General features: G+C 31.3%; 1 protein-coding gene across 1 annotated transcript; it reads left to right on the plus strand.

Annotated features, from left to right (window-relative positions):
* The first annotated feature begins 236 nt into the window (after positions 1-236).
* LOC114745659 (receptor-like protein EIX1) lies at positions 237-6,435 on the plus strand. Its single transcript, XM_028933821.1, has 2 exons — positions 237-280; positions 4,440-6,435. Exons 1-2 carry the CDS (start codon positions 237-239, stop codon positions 6,433-6,435), a joined length of 2,040 nt encoding a protein of 679 aa, XP_028789654.1.
* Positions 6,436-18,131: the final 11,696 nt, after the last annotated feature.

Raw genomic sequence — 18,131 nt, forward strand, 5'->3', positions numbered from 1 at the left:
GAATGTAGAGACTGAGAGGTGAGAGGGGGAGACTAATAAGTAAGGGAGACATCGTCATTGGCATCGCAACGAGGGAGGACGTGAGATGCCAATAACACTGAGAGTGAGAGGTGATGCGATGGGAGGAGTTATTATCGGATGTTGCTACTCTGGTATTGGGACTAAGTGATCGATTGAGCGAGCAAAGAGACTGTGGGTATGAGAGACCGAGCTAGAAGGCAAGAGCAAGAAGCGAGATGGCAAGAGTGTGGAGAGTTAAAGTCAAGAGGCAGTGCCTAAGGTAAGACATTGAGTGAGGGTGTGAAAGGCTGTGTGTTGTGCGACACTTTCCGCCCTAAGTATCCCACCTTTTTTATTTTTTTAACAAAGAAAAAAAAGCTAAACGGGTGGGTACGGGTAGCCTGTTCCTATGCCGTAGCCGGCCTATTTAATATTGAAACCCACCTGTTTATTTCGTTTTTGGACAAGCTCAAACATGCCTAATCTTTACTGGTTGCGGACAGGGTGGTCAGGTTGCAGGTTACTTGTCAGCCCTACATGAGATAAATATTTGTTGCAAACTTTTTGTTATGATATTTGACATCATCAAAACTAATAATATCTAATGGCTTTTTGTTTAAAATTTATAAAATTGGAGACATAGATAGCATTGATTATTAGATTATGAGAATAAGCTAATCATTTTAAACATCAACCAGGGTTGGAGTTACCGTGTTAGTTTTAGTGAAAAAAAATTTGATCGCTTAATCATATGGTATTGAGTTTGATTTGAATTCATGTGACTACCAAAAAAAAAAAACATCATTTGAAGAGTTATTCTCAATTTGGCCTATTAAATACTCATATAAAAAATTAATTTTCTATAGCAAGAAAAAAGTTAATCATTTTAAACATTTTTAACATGAACTTCAATTAGGAAAAATATTTTTAGAATTTTTTACCAAAACATTATTAAAAACTACTAAAATAGAGATTAAAATTAAGGTTGCGAAAATATTTGAAAGTTTTTTGTAATTTTAGCAAAACTGAGGTATATCCAGTGTTATATTGAAAAAATTGATGATGATAGTCATACATCATTTGTTGACAAATACTAAAGAAGACTCACAAAATGTGACCACTTTAAAACCGATAGAAAAGATGAACAATTGTCACAGCAATGATAGAAAAATTTTGTATTTTATTTGAAGTAAACATTACGGTGAGGAATCTTTTGCTTTTCTTATGTGGAAAAATTTGTTAATAAATGGGAAAGGAATTTGGCAAGAGCGAAGTGGAGAAGAAAATTCCATGATTCTTGTTCTGTGCTGATTGATTTGTCCTATCGTATAGTGATTGGAGTAGAAAATTTCCATTTAATTTGCCTGACAATTATATAACACATTATATATATAAATATTCTTATAATTATATTTAAAAATGTTGTTGTTGTGTTATTTTTTTAAAAATTTTAATCAGTTGAAAAGGAAAAGGATTATATATATGTTTTTGTTTTATTTAGAGTGAAAATATTGTGAGATGAGGAAACTGTTGTTTTTTTAAATGTCAAAAAAAATTTTGTTGACTCAAAAAGACCTTTTGAAAATAAGAGAAATGAGTCGAAAATCCTCCACACAAGTTTCATATGGTTCACTCGTATGCAGAAAAAATTTTCCAACTATGTCTCTAATTTCCAGAATTTGCAACCATGCTTCTAAAATTGCCGTTCGACTGGGGGGTTGAAATTAAAAGTTCAATCTAATTGGCTTATCTTCAAGTTATTGTCTCCATTGGAAGCTTCTGGATTTTTTACGCTTTTTTTTTTCAGTTTTTTCAATGATTTGGAAAGATTTGTGTAGATCAGCGCACTTGATCTAAATCAACATAGTAATATTGATCAGTGCAATTTATTTTTGCATATTTGAAAAACATATGATATTTGATGCACTTTGAAAAAAGTTTATAAGTATTTTTGTAAATTTACTTTTTATATTTTTTTAAATAGCATGTGTCCCACTATAAAAAGTAAACGAATTTTATATTATTTTAGTAGTTGTATCATTTTCACTCTAATTTTGCATTTTTATGTGCATTTTTGAACCTCCAAAAAGCATATGATGTTTGGTGCATTTTATGTAAAAGTTAATGAGTTTTTCTGCACCCTTAGCTTTAAAAAAAAAATTAATTTGTGCTACCTTTTTTATTGCGGGTTCTATCTTCATCAACTATTTTTTCATTGTAGGTCCCGTACCCACTTTTTCATTGGGGCTTTACATTCTCCTTTATTCTTTTTTACTATGTCAAAATTGGAAAATGCTATGCAAAATCAAACTAAAACCAAAGGAAAATAAACATTGGATGGGTGCTCGTCCGACCAAAATTAAAAAGGAAAGAGAGTTTACTAAAATATTTATTTAAATATTATGCTGTTTTCTGTTTAAGATTCATTAAATTGACGGCAAATTAAAGAAAGCATTGATTGTTAAATTACGAGAATAAGTTAATCATTTTAAACACCAACCTGCATTGATCTTAGTGAAAGAGGTTTTGAATGCTTAAATATGAGATGTTGAGTTTAATTTGAGTTCATGTGAATTAAAAAAAAAAACTTTTAGAGAGTTATTCTCAATTTGGCCTTCTAGATAGTCATATAAATGTTTTTAACATAAATTTCAATTAAGAAAAATATTTTTAGAATTTGTTACCAAAACATTATTAAAAAATGTTAAAAATATATATTAAAATTAAGGTTGTGAAAATATTTGAAAGGTTTTTGTAATTTTAGCAAAACTGAGGTGGATCAAGTGTTATACTGAAAAAATTGATGTTGATAGTCACACGTTATTTGGTGACAAATACTCAAGAAGACTCACAAAAGGTGACCACTTTAAAATGAATAGAAGAGATAAACAATTGTCACAGTAGTGGTAGAAAAGTTTTTGTATTCTATTTAAAGTAAACGTTAGGGTGAAAAATCTTTTACTTTTCTTGTGTGGAAAAATTTGTTCATAATTTGAGGAATTTGGCAAGAGAGGAGTGGAGAAGAAAATTCCATGATTCTTCTTTTGTCCTAATCGATTTGTCCCATCGTATAGTGATAGTAGAAGAAAATTTCTATTTAATTTGCTCGACATTCATAAAAGACATTATATATATAAATATTCTTATGATTATATTTAAACATAATATTCATTTAAATTATTTCTTTTGTTTTAAAAATATTTTAATTAGTTGAAAAGGAAAAAGATTATACATGTGTTTTTGGTTTGTTCAGGATGAAAATATTGTGAGATGAGAAAACTTTTATTTTTTTTAATGTGAAAGGTTTTCTATTAAATTTGAAAAGAGCTTTGGAAAATAAAAGAAATAATGAGTCAAGAACCCTCCACACAAGTTTCGTATGGTTAACTCGTGTGAAAAAAGTTTGCCAACTATGTTTTTACTTTCCAGAATTTGTAACCATGCATCTAACATTATAAATATAAATATTAATTGAGTAAATTTATTCTTGATAATTCGACTAATTTGTTTGTAGGAAATCCTATGAAGTCCAACACTTGTATAAGAAACTCTTTGGATCCAACAAACAAGTTAGGCAGGGGTGTCATTTGTAATTATCACGGAAGGGACAATAGAAAACTTCGTGCATATTCACTCATTTTTCATGAAATTTGAAAAAGAGTTTATTATAAGAAAGAATATATGAACATATTCTTTTAATTAGAATCAATTATAATATTTATGAAGATTTATCAATTAAATTTTATTTATCAACACTTAATTAAATTGTCAAAGGTAGATTCTTCAAGATTTATCACTCGTACATATATAAAAAAGTATAAACACCTTACTTATTTAAAAAAAAAGTACATATGTAAGAATATATTGTATACCAAGATTAGTTGTATTGTTCCTTTAAATTATTTTCATCAATTCGTACGTATGTACGTGATTTGCTAATAATAGTAATAATGTTTTATAACAGTCATATTTGGTGGCGAATATAACAATTAAAATTACTTAAATCCATGATTTTTTAAGGAAATGATGAGACCTATTAGGCTATAACTTTGCATAAATAATAAAGAATTATGTATACCTTTTATATACATAATGGTCTCAAGTTTCACATATCATTGTCATCATGTATTGACCAAGACGCCTATAGAATGAACGCTTTGCTAGGAAGTCATTCACTGTTATGTGAAAGTTTTACTTAAACCCCCACTTTCTAATGCTATAAATACCAGTAATTTTGTGTAGAGTTGTAAGCCAGCTCTAGTAAAGAAACTAATCATGGGTCTGTGCGAAAATACCATTGTGTTCATTTTGATTTGCTTGCTCACCTCATCACTAAATCCCTTATGCAAATGCAAAGCATCTGATCAAGTTCTTTGCATTCCTAGTGAGCGACAAGCCCTGCATAATTTCTAGCAACGTCTTCATGATCCTTCAAGCAGGCTTGCCACTTGGTCTGATGATAACACAAATTGCTGCAACTGGACATCAGTTTCTTGCAATCATGAAACAGGTCACATTCTTGAACTTCACCTCTCAACTTCAATTACTTACTTGTATGGGGTTTATGATGTTTATGAGATATCACGGTTTGGGGGTGAAATACATCCTTCGATAGTTCAGTTGAAAGAACTAAGTTACTTGGATTTGAGCAGCAACGATTCTGGAGGCATGCAGTTTCCAAGTTTCCTTTGTTCAATGAAGAGCTTGATATATTTGAACCTCTCTTATGCAACATTCAGTGGAAGCATTCCTCACCAAATAGGAAATCTCTCTGGTTTGCTACATCTTGACCTTGGAGGGAATTCTTTTACTGGGAAGATTCCTTATCAAATTGGTAATTTATCAAATCTACTCTATCTTGATCTCTCTAGGGGTCATCAATATGAAAAGGATGGGATATCAATGTACGAAGAAAATCTTCAGTGGATGTCATCTCTTTCTTCACTCCAATATCTTCAATTGAGTTTGGTTAATCTGTCTAATTCCTTTAATTGGTTGCCTGTTTTGCAATCTCTTCCCTCATTGACAGAGTTATACCTACAATGGTGTGCTCTTCATCACAATTTCCATCCGGCCATTTCCACAAACTTTTCATCTCTAACAATCCTTAGCCTTTCCTCTTCTTTTGACCTTGGATCTCCTTCCATTCCAAAGTGGATTTTTCAGCTAAAGAATTTGGTTTCTCTTAAAATAACAAATACTTATTTGCAAGGATCCATCCCAAACGGTATTTATAACCTCTCTCTCATTGAAGATCTTGATTTGTGTACAAATTTGTTTAATTCTTCTATCCCTGATTGCATATATACTTTGAACCATCTCAAGTCTCTTGATCTTTCTAACAACAATTTGCACGGAACAATTTCACATGCAATTGGAAACTTGACTTCTATGGTTACTCTTGCTTTGTCAGACAATCAGTTGGAAGGGCCATTTCCAAACTCTTTAAGCAATCTCTGTAACTTAAGAAGTGTTGGTCTCTCTAGCAATAACTTCAATCAACAAGTTTCTAGATTAATAGAAATAATCTCTAATTGTGCTTCTCACACACTCAAGGTTTTGTCAATTGATAGTTCCAAAGTTTATGGTAATTTGACAGCCCAAATTGGGATTTTCAAAAATCTCCGTCACCTTTCTATCTTTAACAGTTCTATTCAAGGTGCAATTCCTATATCTTTAGCAAATCTTACCTCTTTGAAATATCTTCAAGTTAACAGAAATAAATTTGATGGGAATCCTTTTGATGTTTTGCAATCACTTTCTGAATTAGAATATCTTGATATCGGTGATAATCTTTTCCATGGAATTGTAAATGAACATCACCTCACCAATTTCGCTAAATTAAATTATTTCACCGCATCAGGAAACAGACTAACTTTAAAAGTAGGTCCCAATTGGAAGCCATCTTTTCAAAAGTTGATCTCCTTGGACATGGCCTTATGGCATTTAGGTCCCCACTTTTCGTCATGGATTCAATCACTGAAACATCTTGAGGACTTGTCCATGCCTAACACCAACATCTCTGATTCTATCCCCACATGGCTATGGGGTGCATTCCCCTATGCTTCTTATTTTGATTTCTCTAACAATGATATCCATGGAGAGCTTTCTTACACATTGAAGAATCCCATCAATGTCCAAACCATTGATTTAAGCTCAAATCGCTTAAGTGGTCCTTTACCACACATATCACCAATTGTGGAATACTTAGACCTCTCAAATAATTGGTTTTATGGATCCATAGCCTCCTTCTCATGTCAGGAAAAGGAAGAGCCAATGACGTTAGAATATCTCAATTTAGTATCAAATAATTTGTCAGGTGAAATACCTGATTGTTGGAAGATGTGGTCAAATAATCTAATGATCATCAAGTTTGACAACCATTTCAAGGGGAAGTTGCCCATATCCTTGGGATCCTTACCTTGGCTGGACTAATTGCAACTCCGTAACAACTCTCTCTCAGGAAATTTTCCTGTTTGTTTCAGGAATAGTACTACATTGGTATTTTTGGATCTTAGAGAGAATCAATTTTCAAGAATCATTCCACCATGGGTTGGAGACATTCTCTTAAATTTGAAGATCTTTCTCCTCAGATCAAACCAATTTAATGGTAAGATTCCCAATCAAATATGCTCTTTGAATTCGCTACATATCTTGGATCTTGCACAAAACAACTTGACGGGACAAATACCAAAATGCATCAATCAATTGAGTGTTATGCTAGTAAAGAATACCACTCTAGAATCGCACATCTATGGCGAAGGAAATGGTAGTGCAAGATATGTAACTGATGTGCTTCTAGAGCTGAAAGGAAGAGATGATCTATATACTTTGCTGGGCCTCGTCACAAGCATAGATCTCTCTGGTAATAAATTATGTGGGGAGATACCAAGTGAAATTACATCTCTCAAGGGGTTGCATTTCCTAAACTTGTCAAACAATCTTTTGAGTGGTAATATTCCTCAAAATATTGGAAACATGGAATGGTTGGAGTCAATGAATCTCTCAGAAAATCAGCTTTATGGTGAAATCCCATCAAGCATGTCCAATTTGAATTTCTTGAGCAAGTTGAACTTGTCATCCAACAATTTGATGGGGAAAATTCTGACAAGCACTCAATTGCAAAGCTTGGAAGCATCAAGTTTCATGGGCAACGATCTCTGTGGTCCTCCGCTACCAAAGAATTGTGATGATTTGCAAAATATCCCAAACCACCATGATGACAAAGAAGGTAAAAGAAATGGGGTCAATTGGTTTTATGTGAGCATGTCTCTGGGATTTGTTTCAGGATTTTGGATAGTTGTTGGTCCTTTGCTCTACAGTAGATCCTGGAGGTATACTTACTTTCAGTTCATAGACTGCATGTGGTACAAACTTCGATATTGTTGGTGGTGAGAAGGGGGGAAAAAGAGTTGTGTGATTGTAGTTATGGCTTATTACAAGCATTTTGTATGTTGTTGCTTCTGTTTATCGTTAATCACTTAGGCTTTTGAATAATATAAGCCTTGTTAGGATTATGCTTTCTAGCAAGAATGTGTACTATATATATGTTTGATAATGTAGTGCTATATTGAAGAAAGGGTCTCCAATTTGTTCGTTGCTTCTTGGCCAAAGCTAGTTGAGAATAATAGCTTTTGCCAAAAAAAAAAAAAAGATAAACTAAAATAAAAAAACAAGTTAAAAAATCAAAACAAGGCATATTAGGACATTGGACATAGGTGGCCAATCTACTAACTTTCAGTTTATTTTCTATAATTTGAACGAATAGGTAATATTAATATATATATATATATATATATATATATATAGAAGCACCTTTGCAAACGAATGTACGAAAAATTAAATTTCAATTTGGATTTAAAAAGAAATTCAAAGTATATCTAGCCTCACTAGGTGGCAAGTGAGGTGTGTTTTTTAAATTACATCCCTCTATTTATTCATTCTTTCATTAACTAAGTTGATCTTTTCCATCATCATTTTGACGCTTTTTTTATCCAATCTCATTTGGATAAAAAAAATATATATTTGAAAGCTTAAATTAGTTTATTGACTTAAAATTATTGTTTTCATATTTAACATGTTATACTCAACTTCATTATTTTTATCTCTTAATTTTACTGAAAACTTCAATTAATTTCTGAACTGACATTTTATCAAAATAATTCATGAATTTATATTGCATCTCATAAAGGTCTTAATTTTTTTATATGTTTAAAATTACGTATGTTTGCTATCTAATGATTCTACTTGAACGGTAAATCCAAATGCCATATGAATGCGCACAACTTATCACTGGAAAAAAAAAAAGGAACGCTACAGTCAAAATCCAAAATGAAATTTAAGGATGAATATGACAAACTAAGGTTTAAATAAATCTTTGTTGGGAGAGATATTCGCATTTAGTATTTAACAATACCTCAAAAAAGATTGCTTCCAAATAAGGAAATACATGTGCTTAAAACAAAATATTTTAGAATTGTTATCAAAATATTATTAAAAATGTTAAGAAATTTATTAAAATTAAGGCTGTGAAAATACTTGGAAGGTTTTGTAATTTTAGCAAAATTAAGCTAGAGAAAGTCTTATACTAAAAAAATTGATATTGGTATAAAAGAAGATTTACAAAAAAGTGAAGACTTTAAAAAAGACAGAATAGATGAGGAATTACCATAGCAGTGATAGAAAAAAATTTATTTTATTTGAAGTAACCATCATGGTGAAGAATCTTTTACCTTTTTTATGGGGAAAAAGCTGCTCATAAGAGGGATGGAGAAGAAAATTCTATGATTCTTGTTGTTTGTGTTGAATACTATTTTTATTTTAGTTAATAATTATATCTAACATAACAACTAATGGATTATGAAGCATTTATCAGCAGAAATTATTTTTGGCCTAAAAAAAAAAAAAGAACAAGAGAGTATATACGTAAAAATATTTTTCTGATTACATTTAGAAATACTATTCCTTTAAAACTATTGTTGTGAATATTTTTAAAGTATCTTAGTTCAAAATAAAAACATATATATATATTTATTTGTTTTATCTGAGGTGAAAATCAAGGTACTGAAAACTGGACCAGTTGAGGTAAAGGGTCAAGTATCAATGGGTCAGACCAGAGTTAACCCAAGGTTAAACAGGTGAGAAATATAAAATTGAAACATATAGCTCCCGGTGAGCAACTTACTTACAATTATGGGTTCATCGCGTATGTATATTCTAAGGACTAAATAGTAGTTCATTACCTTAAATTATAAACAAAATAATCACATACTTATAATTTCTTTCCGATCTTCTTTATAATTTCTTTGACAAATTCACATCATATTATCATATTAAAAAGATCACTATGCATCAATCCTAGCAAAATATCAAACTAGATATAGGATAACAAAATATTCCTGCCTCCAATCTATTAATCAGAAAACTAATAATTATCAATAGCTTAAGCAAAAAGAAAGTTTTTGACTTAAAATAGCTTTTTTTTATAATTTTTTTTTTAAAAAGATCAATCAGGTTGACCCACCAAACCACGTGGGTTAACCAGGTTACTCCCGATTTGGTCCGGTTTACATCAGGGCACCCCCTCCCGAGTCAATTTGATTCCTGTCTACATGTTTAACTGGACTAGTTACTTGACCAGTTTGTTGATTTTCATGCTGAACTAGAGGCTTCAGTTTTCATACCATAGTGAAAATATTATGAGATGAAGAAATTTTTATTTATCTAATGTGGAAAAGTTTTTTGTTATATTAAGAAAAGACTTTTGAAAAATAAGAGGATCGACCAAAAAACCTCAAAACAAGTTTTGTGTAGTTGACGCATTTTAATATGAAAATATAGTTAGTCAGTGTGTCTACAATAGGTGGAAAAAGCTAGCCAGTAACCCAACTACGTTTCTACTTCTCAAAATTTGTAATAATCTAGCATTAAATAACACAAAAAAATTAAATAATTTTATTCAATAAAATTTGAATAATTTGTCAGTAGGAAATCCTGTAAAGGCCCAAGCGTGTTAAAAGAAATTCTTTGGATCCAACAAAAACATTAGGTGAAGGGAAGTCATTTGTAGTTATCATTAGAGCTTCGTACTACATATTCACTCATTTTTAATGAAATTTGAAAGAGTTTATTATAAGAAAGAATATGCAAATTTAATTGAGAATTAGTTATACTACTAGTATTTATGAAGTTTTATTTATTAAAACTTGAATAAATTGCAAAGGCAGATACTATAAGATTTATCACCCATACATAAGAAAGTATAAACACCTTAGTTAAAAAGTACATATCAAGAATATATTGTATGTGAAGATTAATTTTACTATTCCTTTCAATTATTTTCATTAATTTGAAGTATGAGAAAATTAATATTTTGATTTTCAATATTTTCAACTTTTAACTCACTTATATTTAGGAGTATTTTAGGGTATTCCCAAATGATCATTTTGGACTTGTGACTGATCCTTATTAGGTTGAGAGCATTTTGTCTCAATTATGACTAGATTGGATGGTACACCTTAGTGCTTGAATTTTGGACACATTTTTAACTCAATCCCTTAGATATGGAGAGCATGATGTTGTGCACCTACGGTCCCATTAATAAATTAAAGGGAAAATTAGAGAGAAGGACAAAAAAAAATATTTATTGTAAAAGATTTACTACAAAGGATCTTAAAAATTATAATTATTTAGAAAGGAGAAAAATGAAAATAAAAATATGAAAATGCCAAATTACCCCTATTAAATCACCTACATTTATTCTGACCCCACCTTAAAATGTTTTACAGTTATTATTAATATCTACCATGTTTTTCTTTATCAGGAAAAAAAATGCAACCAAAATCTTTAACCGAAAAAGAATTTATCTTCAGTCACTGAAGTGAGGGAAAATTGTTCATCTCCGTCTCTTTTCTGTCAAAAAAGTTCATCGTATTAAATATAATATAATCAAAAAATTATATGTTCAATTACTTTTAAAAATTAGATTAAGTAATTTCTTTGTTTTTTTTTTTTGTGTGTATTACAAGTGGCAAGCTTAACGCTTGAAAGGAACAAACATCAAAATAACCAACATTAAAAAAGAAACTCTAGCATCAAAATAACCAACATTAAAAATGAAACTCTAGCATCTAGGATCAAACCCCTCAGCTTCCTGTGCGTCTCTGTAAATAACAAGTTTGCAGTAGTCGACCACTTGCGGCAATAACTTCATCTGCATATCATCTGAATGTGCATGTCGTGCTAAGCCACCAGCACACTTCAAAGCTTCCCCATTAGCATGAGCCAGCTCAATATCCCAATCCTCATATAACAAGTGTCTTTTCTCTTCAATAATCTGCACATATGGGTGATTCTCGCCACTATCTCTAAGCAAGATGGTTATTGCTTCTAACGAATTAGAGTAAATTTGGATATGTTTCAGGCCAGGGGATTGATAGGCCTCCAATCCTGTTTTGGTTGCCAGTACTTTGGCTATCATGATAGGATAGAAGCCAAGGTTTTTTTTGGAATCCCATGATCTACTTTCCTCTTCGTCTCTTAGATCCCTCCACAGGCAGCCTATGGAAATATATGACTGAGACATCCACATTCAAATGTATAGCTCCCGGTGAGATTAAGTAATTTCTAAAAACTAGCCAAATATAGTAATAAGCAAAAATGTTGATAAAAATATATAGACTGACAAAGATATTATAACATTTACAAAAAAATTAATAACAAATTAATTTTATGATTTTAATCAAAATCAAAATCAAAATTATTTTTCATAACATATTTCAACATTCATAAATTTTTATGCAAATTTTAAATAAATTTAATATAATTTATTTTTTTAAAAAAAAAGGTATCTGCATTAATTTCATTGCTTCTAATTTAATGTTGTAGAAAAGACAAAATTAAATTCATATAGAAATTTAAATTTTTATAAAAAGTAAAATTTAGAGCACCAACTATGAAGTTTTAGTGATCAAATGTAAGTGAAAATTACTAAATATAATTATCTTGTATAATTTTTATAATGTATAGATTGAATTAAAAGAATATTGAAAATTGACGACAATGGAGTGCTCCCCTATTTTTTAGCCAATAATTGTCAAGTAATTGAGATGTAGTTAGTGGGAGTATAAGGTAGTTGGCTAGGGTAATTTAGTATTAGTATATTTTTATTTTGGTTTTTGGTCTTTTTAAGTAATTAAGCTTTTCTTCCCGACCAACTTCAAACCTAATTAAATGATCAATATGTTTGTGTTGATTACATGATTCACGAGAGATTCATTGAGCAATGTTAAGTTTATATCTTTTTGATAAACTCTCATATTCGACAATATAAAATGTTGTATGTGGAAGTTGTTGAACTATAACACGAATACTCATATTTTTTTATCCATGAGTTATTAGTTAACCTGTCAACCATTTTTAGTCACATGTTAATCATATTACTTTTAAACAAAGTTTCAATTAAATCCAACCAAAATACTAATTAAATTAATTTATTCATTGCAGGTTGGTATTAAAAATGGCATCTCCTTCCAGATCAACATTTGGAAAAGAACTATTTTGTTTTTTTTTTCATGTAGATGGGCAATTTGTGAAGAATGTTAAAGGTCAAATTCAATATAATGGAGGGAGAGTAAGATTAAAAACCATAAGAGAGGGGATGACACTTGAAGAAATGAGAATAATGATAACATCATGGATTGGCATTAATAGTATTAATGTCGAGATGAAATATACTGTGACTTTTGATGACAAGACCCTAATAGATCTTATTGATGATGTGGAACTTGCAAACCTATTTCAACATAATGAGAGAAGTGGGCATGTATATATAACATGCAAAGAAAATGACAATGTATAGGAAACATTTGATGAGCAACAAGTGTAAGTGACTTTGTTGTTGTTTCTATTTTTTTAAAAAATTTGGTATTCATTATAGTGTTATTGTTAGTAACAAAAGTTGTGATTGAGTTATGCAGTACAGAGAAATTGCCAGGAGGTTCAGAACAAAGCCCTCTAACAAATGAAGCACTTGGAGGACCTAGTAACCTACCTTGTAGAGTACAAAGTACACCCACACTCATGCTTGAATTGAACTCATTGAAATAGAAAAAATTGTTGTCAGGAGTATTGCAAACATTTGTAAATGTTGATGCTTTTAGAGAGGCACTCTACAAGTATAGTTAAGGGTGTTCATGAAGCCCAGTAGCCCGCTATGCCCGCCCAAGCCCGCAAAAAAATGCCCAGCCCATCCTAAAAAAAATGGCCCGAAAGAACTATTGGGCATGTTCAGGCTGGGCAAACTGTTGGGCAGGGCTGGGCATCGGGCACGGTATGCTGCCCTGCCCATTTGGCCCTGCCCGCAAAGATATATATAATTTTATTTATATATATTTTATTTGCCTCATAGTTATTTTCTAAATCAAACGCATTGTTGTATCAATATTCAGTATTCATTATACTTATTTATTTTCGAATGATTTTGAGAGTTAGAAACTAGAAAAATAATTAAGTTTAATAAAATATACTAACAACATTTTTTGTCATAGTCCACTCCTCTTAGCTACTACAAAAAGTAGTTTCATAGTATATTAATTAGTAATAACAAAATTAAGGCCAAGTTTTCATTTTAATAAAATTACATTAGATTATTTAGAAGGATATAAATAATTATTTAATTAATATAGTATATTGACTTGTTGGGCATAGAAGCCCGCCCTGCCCAGCCCGCATTTGCCCGCCCAAATTTATTAGGGCTTTTCATGGGCAGGGCTGGGCAACGGGCTGCATTTTCCAGCCCGTTCATTCTTCGGGCTGGGCATCGGGCAAGGGTCCTGCCCTGCCCAGCCCTGCCCATGTGCAGCCCTAAGTATAGTATTGCTCAATAGTTTCAATACAAATTTTTGAAGAATAGCAAGGATAGGATGTCTGTGAAATGTAAAATTAAAGGATGTCCTTGGAAGATAACAGCAAATGCAATAGGGAAGCAAACTCCTTTCCTACGTGTGACACAATTTCAAGATGAACACATTCATCATGCTCAAGACAACCTTCAAGTGATACATGCTTGAAGAGCTAGTCTAACGTCATCTATTATAATTGAGGAGGTAAGGTCTCACATAGACAAGGGTCCAAATGAAATTAGGAAGACATTACAAAGAGATTGTGGTGTGAATCTCATATATAAAAAAGCATATGCTGCTAAGGAAAAAGCACTTGAGGAGATTCAGGGTAGACCAGAGCAGTGTTATATACTTATACCATGGATATGTCAATGGTTAAAGGATACTGATCCAAAAACTATGGCTGAATGGGTAGCTTCTCATAATAACATTTTTGAGTGTGTCTTCATAGCATATGGTTGTTGTATAGAAGGATTCATGGTTGGGGCAAGACATATACTATAGATAGATGGAACTCATTTAAGTGGCCCGTATAAGGGCACCTTGCTATCAGCCTCTGCATATGATGCAGATAATGAATTGTTGCCATTTGCAATTGGTATTGTAAAAGGAGAGACATATGAGTACTGGACATGGTTTTTGGTTATAATTAAAAAGATAATAGGGTTAGTTGAATTGACAAGTGTTTCAGACCGTCACAATGCTATAATAAGAGCTATACGGGAAATATTTGGTGGTGAGCATCATGTTTTATGCTATCAACACGTGAAGGAAAACTTTAGTGCAGAATTGATGAAATTAAATAGAGGTAAGAAAAGGACAAGTGCCCAGAGCAAGGATGATGCGCTAAAATTGCTTGATGACATTGTATACGCAAGGCATGAAAGTGAGTTCAATGATGCTATGAAAAATATGAGAAGTTTCTCTTTACAATTATTCAGTGGCTTGAGAATCATGGGGATGTTGATAGGTGGGTTTTAAGCAAGTTTTCGTTTAGACGATGGGACAATATAATAACAAATCTTGCTGAGTCATTCAATGCATGGATGGTGAAGGAGAAGAGGCATAATATTGCTCAATTGATCCATGATCCTCGAGAAAAGGTAGCAAAGAAAATGTATGCATCAAGTATGGCAATGAGGAAGTGGAAAACTATTGTTGGTCCAAACATAGAATTAAAAGTGAGAGAGCATGTGGCTAGAGCTGAACAAATGTTAGCTGAACATTATGGAGACATGATTTGTGTTCATACATCTTTTGGAGACTTACAGGTTGATCTTCGTGCACATCAATGCAGTTGTGCAGCATGGCAAATGTCTGGAATTCCATATCCACATGCTTGTATGGCAATCAAACTCGTACATGGTAATGTATATGATTATGTTGAAAATTACTACAAGATTAGAACACAAGAGAAGATTTATAGGAGGAGCATGATACCTGTTATAACCATTGATATGCCAAACCCAAATAACTTAAGGATGGAAAATATAATGGGACAAATTTTCCTCCAACCACCTCAGACTAGTCGACCTCCTGGAAGACCAAGAACTACGAGACGCGAATCACAATTCCAAAACACAAAAACATACCACTGTTCAAGATGCCATCAAGCTAGTCATACAAAAAAGACTTGCAAGAATCCAAATCCTTGTTGAAATTGATCTAGCAAATAGCTGATTTTTTTTTTTGGGCATATGTAATGTTATTATTGATGCAAATGATGACTAATGAAGATGTCGTCTTTTTTAGATTTTATGTCAAAGTTGTGTTTCGTAGTTGTGAACATTATGTCAATTCTAGAATTTGTAGCCTTTCAGTTATTTTTTATATAATAAAAATTTAATATTGAATAAATCTTTGGGACCGAAAAATGGAAGATGAATTGATGAGTCTCAATGTAATTTGTGAAATAGTAAAATTAATTTTGATAGATATTCAAGAATTCCGTGAATCTTTGATTTGATTTTTTCTTGCACAAAAAAAAAATCTTTGATCCTATTAATCTTTGATATTTGAAATTGTAAAATTTTTATTAGTTCCCATATTTTTGTAATTCTATGGATATCTAGAAATTATGTTTTTTTTTATCTTGACTTTTCAATTATTTTTTACTAGCCATAATCGTGATTTTTCTGTTTTTTTGTTTTTATATGATAATTTTTTGGCCAAATTTTCATATAATAATGTTTAAAGAAAAAACATGGTAGTTAAATTCAGTTAAAATAATTAAAACTAGGCTTTTTAATAACGAATGGCATTTTGGTCTTTTAACAACATTTAGAAATCCCTAATTAGGCCTCTTGGCCTAATTAAGAATTTGTTAAAAGTGTAGGCTTATTAGGATTTTGCTGTTTCAAATGGATTTAATTAGAATTTTACCTAATAAATATTATTTTCTTTAGGTCCTTTATTCCAAATTTTCTGAAAATAAATAAGTTGGAAATGTTGTGGAATATTCTAAAAAGGATAATTAAGACAGTGAAAAGTACCAAATATTGTCTAGACAAAACTTTTGGGTCCATGACAACTTTTCAAAATGAGGATTGCAATGGGAATAACTTTCTGTTTGGAAATTTTGTGTAAAAGAGAAGTGAAATGATCTATTATATTTTTTAATTATTACAAATAATTACTATTTTTTCACGCTAATATTTTATCTAAGGACATATATGATATTTAATATTTCAAAAGTTTTTTTTTTTTTTTACCATCCCATTACTTTTTCCCCACCCTGTTCCACAAATGAAAGCGACCTTTATTCTGAAAAGTCTATGTTAATCAAATTTTTTGCCAGAAGCATTTTACACGTATTTATGTGATTTGCTATAATAGCAACAAACTACTATAACCTTTACATTCAGATTTGGAGATGAAGATAACAATTAAAAGTACTGTAATCCATAAAAGTTTTATGGGCAATGACCTCTGTGGCCTTCCACTACCAAAGAATTGCACTAATTTGTATAATGACCTAAACCACGATCGTGACGACAAAGAAGGTAAGTAAAATGGAATCTATTGGTTTTATGTGAGCATATCATGGGATTTATTTTTTTAGCATTTTGGGTTGTAGTTAGTTCTTTGTTCGCTACAGTAGATTATGGCGATGCATTTATTTTCTGTATGTATAATTATATGATGTGCGGTCAATAGAAACTTGTCCTAAAAAACTTAGAAATTACAAATTGTAACAGGTTACAAAAATAATTTAAAAAATAAAATAAAAATAATAAGAAATAAAGAAAGAAGTAATCTTAACACTAGGAGCTCGAACATGCGATCCAAAAAACATTAAACCATTGTATATATGAAAATTAGCACCCAAAGAAAAAAATGGCTCAAGAATGTCCAAATATGTTTCGGCCAAGGTTTGTTTATGGGGCAAAAGTTAGATTTTGTTCAATTTAAGCTTAGAAATAGATTCTACATACAAAAATTGTGGAAGAATGGCATATGAAATTAATTTTAGGAAGATTAAAATTAAAGCTCAAAAGTTAAGTTTAAAGGGTTAAAGTATGTTAAAGAGAGCAAAGTAGAAATGTTGTTTGTTATCATAGCTCTAATGAATAAATGATAATGATGTGTTGAAGTATTTAGGGACATAAGATATTAAGGAAGAGAAATGAGAAGGTTGATCAAGCAACCTTGATGGTTGGAAGCAAAGAGAGCAAGAGAAAGCAAAGAAAAAGTTTAAAACACAAGATAGTGAACTTGCCCTTATTGTGTGATTGATATGCATGCTTAAGTGTTGTTGTTACTTGATGATGATTTAGAATATGAAAGATTGAATGTCATTTTATTTCTTGTATGTTCCATGGCTATGTATGAATGAAATATTGAATATTAAAGCATGTCATTTTATAAGCATGAAAGCATGAGGCCAAGCATGTCATCCACTTAGCATTTGTCTTGCATACATGTGGGTAATATTTGCTACTAAAATTCTCCTAAATTTCACTCTCCCTTAACCAACCCTAATAGGTGTTGATGAGTAAGCAAAAGGATACATGAAATGGAAGCAAAGAAAAAGAAGAAAAGAATTGAGAAAATGTATTATATTATACTCCTCCAATCCTTAATATAGGACCTAATTGTTGAGTTGATTTTGGTCCTAAAAATAAGACCTAGTTCTCATATTTATCAATTTTTTCTAAATTATCCCTATGGATACTCCCTCAACCATAATCAAGTAAAAAAGAGAGAGAAGAAATTAAGGAAGATGACTGG

This window comes from Neltuma alba, unplaced genomic scaffold (assembly GCF_004799145.2).
Source record: "Neltuma alba isolate B1F8T4 unplaced genomic scaffold, ASM479914v2 tig00004747_pilon, whole genome shotgun sequence".
Lineage (NCBI taxonomy): Eukaryota > Viridiplantae > Streptophyta > Magnoliopsida > Fabales > Fabaceae > Neltuma > Neltuma alba.